At 29.3% G+C, this 13677-nt stretch overlaps 1 protein-coding gene across 7 annotated transcripts in view; it reads right to left on the reverse strand.

Moving 5' to 3' along the window:
• Positions 1-13677, reverse strand: part of LOC149566255 (uncharacterized) — a 158492-nt gene that overhangs the window by 79561 nt on the left and 65254 nt on the right. For 6 of the 7 annotated variants that reach the window (XR_016362150.1, XR_016362151.1, XM_089819674.1 and 3 more), the window contains exon 4: positions 6040-6080. Coding sequence is in view for 5 of the 7 variants with exons in the window: in XM_089819674.1 (XP_089675800.1) it covers positions 6040-6080 (41 nt within the window). In the remaining 2 variants the exon portion in view is untranslated. Of the gene's footprint in view, positions 1-2208; positions 2512-6039; positions 6081-13677 lie in introns of those variants that run through there. The other variant, XM_089819672.1, reaches the window with a different exon arrangement.

A 13677-nucleotide genomic window follows, 5' to 3' on the forward strand; every position in this document is an offset into this window, starting at 1 on the left:
GAAGTTGTCATTAGTGCCTAGGGTATCCTTTTTGTTGTGAGATCCACCATACCTAGACTAGGACTAGTTGATACATGAGACATATATTTCTCTTGAGAGGCTTCCTCTATTTTCTTGGGGGTCTTTGCAGTTTCCTTCTTCTCATCCTCAATGCTAAGGAATCTCCTAGCTTTCTATTTTTGTCTCAAATGTTTCCTTTTTTCTCCACGTACCTTAGGCTTAGAGTCTGAATCCACCTGTTTAGGGCTCTCCTTTTTTAACACCCTTTTTTTCCTTATTAGGGCTTGTAGCAATTCTATTGGAGTGTCTCCTTGACCTAATTGATTTTATTCCAACCTCACCAAATTCCACATCAAGCTCTAGCTTGGGGTTTATTTGAGAAAATGACACAGTGAGGGGTATCCTTAAGTTTCAAGCTAGTTGAGAAATGAGAATCTTGGGAAATGATAGGGGAATCACTAATTTAGGTCAACACATCCATAGGGAAGGTGTTGTGTGTTGGGGGTTGTAACACCAAAAAGTTACAAGAAGGACACATGGTGTAGTGAAAATTATATTGACAAAAGATAAGACCTTCTAGTAAAGGATACTATAATTTTTACTTTCGTCTCTACATTTTCTAACACCTATTACAAATGCTTTGAGATCATGGAGTAAAAAGAAAGGAAAAGAGATTTCACCATGGTAACGGAAATGATTTAACAAAGGGAAATGATAATAATAACTCACTTTGTAATAGTCTTTTATGGTGACTTGTACTTCATAATCAGATAGTAGACATCACTCCATGACCCTAGCATCTTTTCTTTATTAAAAATACTTCTCATGAAATTTGGCTCCTTGTCCACATTGAAGAAGTAATTCATGCTTGTTTTATTAGCCTCTATAATCACCCACATCCATTTTCTACCTTCCAGGGATAGGCAATTACCCATGGAATTATTTCTTCATTAATTTCAAACGTTATGTGGTTGATGGTAACTTTATGGTAGTTGCATCGACACCAACTCATCCTAACCTTCAATTTCTTTCATGGAAGGAAGAAGTCAGCCCTCAGTAATGTACATTGAGACACATGCATTCTTCTGCCATTCATTTTTTATTTATGTTATTTTGGTTCATATTCTTTTTTTAATTTTTCAATGAATGCCTTTCTCCCTCACAAATCTCTTATTAGTCCCTGTCATAAAGGTAGAAGACTATAGTTTTCACGTACCTTTCTTCTAATAATATGATTTCAAAAATAGTGCAAAAAACTTTTAACCTATGGTCTTAACTGTTTCATTATATTAGTTAATTTTTAATCATATTATTCATATTTTGTGATTGGAAGAAACTATTTTTCTTGTTAGTCTTTAGTCTTTTCTTTTATTAATCAACAAATTGACAGTAAAATGCGTAGTTTACAAATGGCATTTAGAAAATGGTTCACGTGCATTGTTTCCACATTTGGCATAAATGCGTAAATAGGTGGTGGCTTGAGCATGATGCCTTCCTTAGAAAGTGTATTGTTTGGGTGCCATGAGAAAGATGAGTGTGTAAGGCTTCTTACTCTGCTTTCAGTTGGTGCCATCTCTTCACCATACGAATTTGATGACTTCCTGCAGTTTATATAATATCACAGAATTTTCTTATATGTGCTTTTACAAGAGTACTCCGCATCTCTGTTTAAGCAACCCTCCTTGTTAAGGTATGTTTACTTTTTGTAACAGGTTCAAAGAATGTGAAACTGAAAATATAAAATGAAAGAGAAAAACTATAAAATACTAAGATTTTCTAGATACATTAGATACAAACTAAATTCATACTGAAAATGATATTGAATAATACTGAATAAAATACTAGAATGATATCAATATGATATGAATAATATTGAAATAATACTTAATAATTACATTGATGTCTGGACATCTTTATATAATTTTATTTTCCTTTACAACAACTGCTTACAGAATAACTTCCCAACAACTATATATTGAACTGATTTTATTTATCTAATCTAAACACAAAAACTAACTTAATTAATATAATAAACCTAACACTTTTCACATTATAAAAGGATGGGCCTCATGGAAGCTCCTTTCTACTTTCTACTTATTTTTAATTTGGCGTTGAAGATTTAGGATTACAGAATTCTCTAGGCAATGTACAAGTGAGTATTACTGTGTTTAAATATTGTTGCATTACATAACAACAAGGGAGCAGGAGTAGAATCATACAAATGAAGTTAAGGTTATCCAAAAAAAATTATAAGACTATAGTTTTTTGGTTCGGTCTTCGTTGAGCTTTTATCTCTGAATACTGGAACCAATATTTTGGCTATCGAGTTGAATTCAGAACAAATTTTTAATGTTATGAATTTTTATTTCACTTTCATTGGATAAGCGAAGATTACATTGGTCGCGAGAACCTAATTTCCTTCAATCAAAATAGTAAATAAAAATATAACAACAGAATCCGTTGTAGTATAATTGTTTAGGATTCCTGTCTCTTACCCGAGAAACCCAGTTCCTGACAATGGAAAGATTTCGTACTATTGAGTCTGAATATGGGGAAATGAGCAAAAATTCCAATTGCTTGAGAAACGGAAAAAAAAACATGTATCATGAACAAAAAATCAGTTTGAATAATTTCTAAAAGTCAAATGATCAACTTACACACCATTATCATAAAATGCTTTGTTCAAACTCTGATCAATTAATTTTAAGCATTTCTTCAATTCTAATCAATGGATTATAAAAGAGGTGCAACCATTTCTTTGCTAATGGTTTTTCAAACGACTATTCTTTCAGAGGGATACATTGTTGGAGAAGACGACCTGAACGCATGAAGACCGTGTCCACCATCAATAAACAATTGAAATATGCACCTTTCCCCTCCCCATTTTTTAAACTTTAATTCTTTTACAAAAATGATTGCCCAAATTTTTAATTTCTTTTCTCCAGCATTATGGCAACGAATTTTTCCTTTTCACAGTGATATCCATAATATGCGCAGTTGTTTGTTTTTGTGGGTAACCAAAACCCACAATTGGATTTCTGATGTAAATTGCACTGCATCCATACGCCTTTCACCTACTTTGCGTACATCTACTTTTTAAATAGACTATAACCTTAGATTATTTATTTCTTAATTAAAACTTTTCGTTTTTAACATTTAAACATTTAAATTTTTGGATTTTTAAAAATCTAGCCTACATATATAAATATATAAATTACTCCTATGCAATGTTATGTTACTGCTACTTTACTCATGTCACCTAGGTGCTTTGATAGGCTTCAGGAAAGACCAATGAAAGCTTGACCCCTCTCTTTCAATGACGGTTCATGGCTCCACCAAATTTTTTTCCTCTGCAATATCAGTGAGGATATCATTGACGATTGTTGGTAAACAATACGACAGGGAACCTTTACGGGAAATTTTGCAATCCACAATCATAACAATTTTTGGATTTGATTGTCTTCAATTTTTTTAGTTTTTTTTTTGTGTTCTTTTTTTTCATTCTGATGATGAACTACATAGCGTGATTCAAAACATTGATGTAAGAACAAAATGTAATCTAATATAAATTTGTTTTACTATTGACTATGTAAGATTTGTAAATTTCCCTTTGCTAATTCCATTAACTCTTGTTTTATGTCTTTTGGTAACTCTTTTGACCAGAAGCTTTTGAGTTTTGATAAGGAATCCTCAAATTTTTGGTTGGAATAAAAATTGTCAAAGATTTCCCAACAGGGTTCTCCCTTCAAATCTTTAGAAAATGTTAGAACTCAATTGTATACTATGAACATATTCCTTTCTGGTGCTGTAGGTTTTACAATTTTTGGTCATATAATTTCCCAATCTTTCAAACAAAAGAAAAATGGTTACGCTACTTGGTGAAGGGACATCTCTCCCCAACACTACATTTTAGAAAAGAAGGATTTTTTTCGTATCCATCATAGAGAAAGGTTTTTTCTCCAGATCTTCTAAAGTGTACGAGTGATCTTCTAACTCCACTACTGGTTCCCACCCCTATAACCAAGGTTAATTCATTGTCTACTAGAATTGATAACATCAAACATGATAATCCATGCAGTCGTGAAGTGTGATTTCTTAGTCAGTTTCACATTAATAGATGGTCGAGTATAATTACACTTAGACATTACCTATACAGTCTCTATTTGTTCTTTCAATTTATTCAAACCCTTCGTGGTGTTATCCATAATTGTTTTACTAAATTATATATAACAACTCTTATTTTATCTTGAATGAATATCAAATAATCCTTGAGATCTTAAATTATATGTTGTTTATGGTCTTCATTCAAATCACTTATACCCTTGTCTAACACTTGGGTACTTCCCATAATGTTATCAATTCTTTTTTTTAAGGAGAAGGTAGTTGTTTTAAAGTATTGATTTCATCTCATTCACAATCCATGAAGGAATAGAGCTCTATATATCTATCATATTTTTTTAACATATTTTTATTTATATACTAGAGTTTTCCAAGGCCAACTAACCATTTTCAATGAGAGTATCCTTTTCCACATTAATAGATATATCAACATAGATACCTGCATCCATGGTATTGATCTATTTTATACCATGACAAGGAGAGACAAGTGAAAAAGAATATAGCTCATAATAAGGTTTCAAGACAATTTATTGCTAACTTGACAATATTCTCCTATCCCTTGTTAAGAGGGATTTACATGATTTTTCATTTTGTTTGGATTTACCAAATGGTAGATGAAAACTTGATATATTATTAGTCCTTTTATCTATACTTTTCAATAGACATTTTATCTATTAGTTAAGTCCTCCATAAATGTGCAAACTTCATATTATGTCACTTACTCTATAGTTTGGGTAATTTTTTCTATTAAACTGAAATTTGAGTTTTCAATTTCTATTTTTTTATTGGCTCTAGACTATTTTTCTTGGTAGTCTTTTCCATTTTTTTGGCTGGAAAATTAGTAAAAATTTGGTTACATGTTGGAGACATGGCATCTTACTTCTTCAAGCAATTGGTATTTTGTGTGTATTTCATGTGGTTTCATTATATTGCCACATATTGCATACATCCATATCATAATAGTTGCATGACGCTGCCACATACTCGTTGACGTGGTTGGCTCTAACTATTGATGGGTTGTGACTGTTGCGCATAATTTGTTTGTTGTTGAGGGATTTAAAAATTCTACTATTATCTAACTTTCTAGTTTGGCAAGACTAGAACTACTTGGCTAGCATATGCTTAGCATTTTCTTTCGAGGAGTTTACAGATGTCAGTTGCAACTTCTTATCTTTTTATCATTCTTTATATTTTAAGTTGAACATAATTTGGCCAAATATGACTTTTGTAATGATGCACCTTTTTCGTAAAGATGTATATGTAGATTGGATTAAGTCATATTTTTGTATAATCATTACTAGAAAAACTAGTTTTTAAATCTTACAAAATAATTTTTATTTTTTCTTAATTTTTAAATATTTACAAGAATTTGATGAACTTGTTGCTCAAGACAGAGCTCCTTGTTGTAATGCTTTCTGTCTTAATAAATTTTTTACCCCTCTTATTTCTTTTGAAAAAAGAAATAGGTAACCTTGAGAGTAATTTTTTCTTAATTTTTAAATATTTACAAGAATTTGATGAACTTGTTGCTCAAGACAGAGCTCCTTGTTGTAATGCTTTCTATCTTAATAAATTTTTTACCCCTCTTATTTCTTTTGAAAAAAGAAATAGGTAACCTTGAGAGTAAGGTTTTCCTTTGTTTTTCTCCTAAAATTAAGATTTTCTAAACAAGTTTTTCCATTTTGAATACATATTTTTAATTCTCTGCAACTTCAACATATCATTTAAGGGCATTCATTCATAGGTAGCATTATGATTCCATTAAAAAGAACTTTATTTATTGATGAATGTATATATGTTAAAGCAAAAAGTTGAGACATTGATATGAAACTAACTTAACAAGACAAGTTCATATAAGACACTGATACAAAACTAACATAACAAAACAACTTTATATAATCAGGAGTGTTCAAAAGATACCTCTGGTAAACCCAGTGCATGTAACGTTGGGCACAAGACAACTGCACAACCCACCAAGCATGTTATTCACAATGCATTTCAAAGGAAGTGCGAGAAAGAACTCAAGTCACTAGAAAACTTATTGGATGAAGTAGTTAATTACGTTCATTTTCTAGAGCATCAAATTATCAAAGATCTATCAAAGGAAAGATACAAGAACGAGATTCGTGGAGTTCGCTTCAAGGGTGCTCAAATATCCAAGTCTTTCGAATTGTAGTAAAATGGGTGCTTGTCACCTCCTCCAATTCATTGACATGGTATTTATTGGTATTTATTATTTGCTAATTGTAATGCATGCAAAAATCATATATGAGTATGGATGTGATGGAACTATCTAATGATTAATTCCATGTAAGGATTCAGACATGAGAACATGATTTCGTTCAGAGCAAGATTCTAAAATATGTTTCCATTAAATTGTAGGTCATAGATTTATTCTTTTGATCTATAGGTCTTGCATTGATACGAGCTACAACTCCACACATGCATGTAGCCTTGGTTTTCATACAACAATACAAATTTGGGAATAAATTTTAGCAGTATTTTTTTTTTTTTTTGGGTTTCCTTGAGTTATAGTTATCTGTTTATCCAATGATATATGACATCTACCAAACATTAGCTAAGATTATTTAAATTACTTCTAAGTAGATAAGTTGAAGTCAAAGGAATGTGATAACTTGGTGTAGTGATTGTCCTTAATTGTATCGTGATTGAAATAACTAGGATATCTGTGGAGGTGGTTGACCTAAGCGGATAAAATTATCTACTGTAGTCATTAATAATTATCTCAGTTGAAAAGAGGAAAGACAAAATAAAAGTAATAATTCAAGGGCCTCTTTCATTAAGAAAACATCTCTGTACTTTGAATGTATGTGCAACAGGTAGTAATCATTCAAGGGCCTCTTTCATTAATAAACTATCTTAGTGCTTTGAATGTATGTGCAACAGGTGTGTTCTGCAAGAATAGCACATAGATTCTATTCATTATTATTTCAAATTTGTTATTATGCTCAGCAATGAAGTATTAAGATTTAAATCTTATGTTGAATTTTTATGTCTCCTAATAGGGAAAGTTACCTTTTGAGTTGTAATGCAAGATATGGATGTTCATATAGTCACAAATTTTTTTATAAATCCTCTAATTATAGACCATTTGTTTATTTTTGTTGTCTTTGTTTAACCATACTGACACATAAATAGTACATTTTCCTTTATACTTAGTGTTATATGTGGAAAAGTTACTGAAGTTTTTCTTTGCCAACATCAATCTCGAAAATCTTTCTCAAATTTCTAAAAATCTTTTGACAATAGTTTTTCGATGTTAAGGTTTCTATTATCTTTTATAATTTTTTTGATTCACATGCACTAATAATCAAAGCTTGTGAATTGGCATGCATATATTCCAACATTCATTCCAAACACATTATCGATATCTATTAATTTCTCTTGGATGCGTACCCTTTGCTCATCTGATATCATTAGAATGATCTTTATATTTCTAGGGAGACACCATTTACAACAGGCTTTTACTGATTGCACTAGTAGCATAAACTTATGGGATAAGTTAAAACTAAACGGACAAGTGAAGTGTTTATTATTATCTGTAGTAGCTATTATACTTCTTTCATTTACTCGCAGTTGATCATTATGTGTGTATTCAGCACCATGCAGCTATAAAAATTAATAACATTTTATAATAATTTATGCTCCCTCTACATCATGATAGACAAATCTGGGTTGTTTTAGACATTTTAAAAAATTAAAAAGTTTTCAACATTCTTTAAAAAAGCCTTTGAGTCATGATTAATCATACTCCATACTTTTTAGGGATAAAAGAAGCACCATTTTGCCTCTAAGTGAGCCCCAAAATTGGCCTACTTTATTTAAAAGTGAATCATCTTATGCTCATTTCCCTTTGTTTTTGAAATTATTGATTTGTGTATGGGCAATGAGGATGGTAATACAATCGATTGTACATTCTTAAGATTCAATATTCAGTAATTGCTACGATACTGAAGTGTTGAATATTTCCACAAATTAATTTTTTCTCGGTGTTCTTTCTGTTACAAAATTCTCAAAAGAATGCTGGTAGAAGTTGTTAATATAGGTTTTCCTTCTAACAATTGACTCAGTAATTAACAATTAATATTGTGCATATTAGATTTTCATGATATTTGATCCTTTTATCTCCAAAACTTTATCCATGCAAAATGTACTAGCTGCATTGCTTTCCAAATATTTCAAATAAGTTCAAGCATTAGTAAACTTTTTATATCATTTATCTGCATTATTGTCCATCCCATTAGTGGTGCCCTGAATGATATTGAACTCAAATCATCAATTTTATGCAATTGCCTTTTATTTTTCTATCTTTTATGAGGGAAACTTTATACTTTTAAAATCTTGATTATTTATTTCCTCCATTGTCCTCTTTGTCTTATTGGGAAAACATGATTTATCATGATAGTGTATTATTATATGATGAGTATTTTCATTCTTAATTTAGAAATAAATGATTTAACAATTTTTTAGTTTTGTTTCTGTGTACTATTTTATTGGAATTTATTTTTTAATTATAGGTTATTATTTTTGAAGAAATTATACTTGGCAATCATATGAGGTGTATCATCATTTTCAACTTGTTTAATCTTTGGTGAAGATTAGAACTCTGAATCTATGTTTCTAGTAATTTATTTTCTCTCAAAACCTACCTTCCACTATTCGCAAAAGGCAGGGACTCAAGCTCAAACAAAGCTCTTGTTTTTTAATGCTTTTAGAGCTGATTTGTATAATATATTTTTCCTCATATCTAAATATTTTGAACTTGTTTAAAGGAGAAAGAGTTTTTTTTTTCAAGATCTTGAAATGATGGAGTGTTTAAATGATTTTTTTAAAAGTATATATTATACATCTCTATCGTCCATGTAAATTTAATTTGTATATAAAAAACTAAATGGTTCAAGGGTGAATGTTACTTTTAGAAAGTGGTTGTAAGCTAAAATGAGGGGATTAAGTTTTAACCATAGGATACCCTTTATAGACTTGATTTTGTTACTTTTTAAAAATCTATTTATGTGAGTGATAAATTAGTACAATGTAAGTTATGACACTAGAGTCACATTAATAAGTTATTTATGAAAAACAAATTAATATTGGGTCTATTATTTCTACATATAATTTATGATGAATCATTGTGAATAGATTTAGGTTCTTCCTACACATAATTAGCATAAGGAAAAAGTTTTGATAAATTTGTGCAAAATATTTTCTTGAGAATAACAGCATAGAAAACCTTGAAGGGTGGTGATTTTTTTAAAGGTATATATTATACATCCCTATTGTTCATGTAAATTTAATTTGTATATAAAAACTAAATGGTTCAAGGGTGAATGTTACTTTTAGAAAGTGGTTGTAAGCTAAAATGAGGGGATTAAGTTTTAACCATAGGATACCCTCTATAGAATTGATTCTATTACTTTTTAAAAATCTATTTATGTAAGTGATAAATTAGTACAATGTAAGTTATGACACTATGTTATGAAACATATTGGTGAAAATGGTCTCAAGTATATTATAAATAAATAAGAGTTGTCACCCTCTATAGACTTGATTCCATTACTTTCTAAAAATCTATTTATATAGGTGATAAATTAGTACAATGTAAGTTATGATATTATGTGATGAAACATATCGGTGAAAATGGTCTCAAATACATTATAAATAAGAGTTTTCTTATAGCTTAGATTGCTACCTAAAATTTAAAATTAAGAAATGATAGCAATTTATTTTTAAATACTTTGAAAAAAAATCTAGTGCAAACTTTTGCACTACAATAATCATCAACTTGTCTACAATTTTTATGAATTAAACATATATATATTTCCTAAATTCGTTTGAAATATGTATACAAATTTAACAAAAATCTAATTTCTAGTCAACCCAAACACCTTTTTTTTTTACCTTTTTCTAAATAGTTTGATACAATAAGCAATCAGAGTTATATTAATTAAAAAATTCATTCCAATCAACAATTTAAAATGTGTTTACTAAAAGTACATTAAAGATGCATTTGATCTTTTTTCATTACTTTTTTGAAATTTGTTTATAGTTGTACTTTTATAATTTTAATATCTTATAACATAGGATAAAAAATTAATTTAAAGTTAAAAAAATCTTATAAAATAGGTAATATTAGAAATCTAGAAATGTTACTTTTTGCATCTATTGAACTTTAAAAAAAAAAAAATAAATAAAAAAACAACTAATAAAAATATGAAGAGACAATTAGAAAAATGAATATTTTTAAAAAATAAAAAATTAAAATAAAATGATTGCAAATGAAAAATAATAATAAACCATCAACTTAACAGTAATCTAAACAAAACAATATAAATGACCCATAAGACAACAAATAAGAATAGGGCTAGAGACCTAAAAGATTAATAGAGGCTTTTCACAACTTTTACAATCTCCACATTATTACAAATGAATTTCACATTAATATCTAGCATATATGATGATTAATTTTATATTATTACTTGTCTTTAACATGGCTATGAGTTCTTCGAAAGGACCCTTGTACTAGAATTTAACATTCACTTTTCTCCTAGTCGATCATTATTTTAAAATAGGCTATTGCTTTTGTTAGTATGAATGCTAATGGTATTGTTATGGTGGAGTATGTTAGCAATGTTGGAGATAGATTAAGATAGTATGTGTTGCATTCATGATAGTGATTATCATCAATGTCAACATACATGTTATTCTATGAAGACTAGCAAAGTTATAGAGGTAGAAGTATTTGGCACAGTTTGAGGATTGAAGATAAGATTATTCACACTTGATGATATGATCATCATAATTTCTAGATACTACAACTAAGAGAGCATATGGAAATATCAAGACTAGTTCGAGTTAGAGGATTTTAGTGAAGACAACTTTCAGATAGCATTTCTGGAAAGAAGGTACTATTATTTTGATTCTATCTCTTCTTAGGGATAGAGTTGGATAAAGAGGATTAAAATAGAGGTTGAAGAATTGGTAGCAATTTTTAAAATGACATAATTAGATGATCAATGTGCAAAATGTTATGGAGACTATGAGATGCCAGTTTTCTTGTAATCTTTGATAAAGTGTATAATTGTAATGTAACATGTATTATAATATCTTACTGATGTCCTATATTATTATTTTAAATTAGGAAACCCTCAAGGCCAACTTAATAACTTTTTTTAGCACTTGGTATAAAGGAAGTTTCATATCCTTGTTTTAAAGTGTGGTTTTGGATCAATGAGATCAATTTAAAAACTTGCATGTGAATATCTTTTGATCAGAGAAGAGATTGATGAGGGTCAATTTATTGTGAGCTTCAAAGAAACTATATCAGGAATGAATTTTTGATTTGGTTAGTTTAGAAATCTTTGATATTCTTATCTAGAAGATTGTCTAGTGAAGACAATTTTTCGAGGCTATTTGAAAAATGGGTTTATTTGTCCTCCTTTCAACACCTACTAGGGTTGGTACAACTCCTAATAGGGCTAGAAGCTCCTAAAATGGATTCAAAGTCTCCTAGTAGGGACTCATATGTACTGATTATATTTCATTGACTCCTAATAGGGTCCATCCTTTCATAAGGAACATTTATATTAGTACACCATCTTGTGGAAAATATTCCCACTCAGGTTTTCCCTCTGATCAATGGTTTCCATAGTTAACATATCTTGTTTATTATGTATAGTTATCTTCCTATGGTTGTTTTATCTACTATTGACATTTTCATAATTAATAAAGATATTGAGGGTTATTTTAATTGCAAGATACTTTCAAATTAAATGAAGAAGGAATATGAGATGATTGGAGAAATAAAATACTTATTGGGATTGTAGATTGTATAGAATAAGGATGGAATTTTCATATCACAAGCTAAATATCTTCAAGATTTGTTGAAAATATTTGAATTGTAAATTTGTAAACTTGTTTGAACACCTAAGATAGCTAGATGTAAGTTATCTAGCATAGATGAATCCCTTCCCTTAGTTCTGAACAAAAGAAGTACATATTTATGATTGGTGGATTGCAATATTTGACACATAATAGACCTAATATAGCTAATATAGTTGGAATTGTTGGAATATTTTAGGTAGATCCTAAAGAGACACACTATGTAGTAGTAAAAGGAATTTTTAGATATTTGAAAGGCACACATGATTATGGATTATGGTATATAATAGATCACAAGATTTAACTTTATGTGTGTACACAAATATTGACTAGGAAGTTTAGATGATACATAGAGCGCCAGTGGTAGAGCATTCTTCTTGGGAGGAAGATGCGTTCCTTGGTTGAGCAAGAAATAGGATTGCATTTCATAAAGCACAATAGAAGAAAAGTATGTAGCAGTAGAAAATAATTATAATTGGATTATTTGGATGAAGAAAATGTTGAAGACATTGGGATTGAGTTTAAAGAATTTATCATCATACATTGTGATAATACAAATAGAGTATGTCAAAGAATCCATTTTTACATTGAAAAAAAAGCATATATCTATTTAGTATCACTTTTTGAGAGAGAAAGTTGTAGAGAAAGAAATCAAATTGGAATATGTTAGAACAAATGAACATATAGTAGATATATTTACAAAACCTTTGACTAAGGACACATTTGAGTACTTGAGAGGTATGAGTTGGGTTATGCCCCAACCTACTTTTGAGTAGTTGATATAGAGATTACATCAGCCCAACAGTAGTAGATCATTATTTGTTTATCTAGATAGGATGCTTGATACTTTTCTTATGGGGGGTATATGTGCTTGAGATGAGTCGATAAGGACTCTTGGTATTTGTATTTAATAGTGTCTTTGGACACTTGATCTAATTGCATATTGTGTTGGAGATGGTTGAACTTCAAGAATTGACATTATGATTCCTTTATCATTGATGTCAATGGGGGAGATATGTGAGTAATACATGATCATTATTTATCTCAACAGAGAGAGTATTGATGTTGATGTATGAGGGATATTAACATTGTCCTTGTACATGTTGTTTACTTTATGGTTGTGATTTAAACATGAGAAACTCTTTACAACCTTTCTAATACTGAGATGTATGTTTACATTCATTGGTGACATGAATGGGAGAGTAAATATAGATAAGAAAGAAATATATTTGGTATTAATGAATCTTAGATGTTTTTCATCTATGTTTCCATCAATGCCAAAGGGACATATTGTTAGCATCAATACTAATGGTATTCCTATGGGAGGGTATGCTAGAAATGGTGGCGACAAAATTTAGAGCTTATGTATTTCATTCATGTGATAACCCAACTTGAGATAAGAATTTAATAATAAATATATATTATATATAAAGTTTATAATAAGTAAAATAATAATAAATATCACCATAGACATATACATATTGATTATATATTAAAATATTAATAATATAAATAAAAAATAGTATTATTAATAACATGAAACATAATAATAATAATAATTATATATATATATATATATGATTATATTTAATTAATATATAATAATATTATTAATATGATTTTAATATAACCTATTATGAAAATAGATCACTATTAAAT

Source organism: Cupressus sempervirens, chromosome 3 (assembly GCF_028749045.1).
Source record: "Cupressus sempervirens isolate cs-2001-9-10 chromosome 3, ASM2874904v1, whole genome shotgun sequence".
Classification (NCBI taxonomy): domain Eukaryota; kingdom Viridiplantae; phylum Streptophyta; class Pinopsida; order Cupressales; family Cupressaceae; genus Cupressus; species Cupressus sempervirens.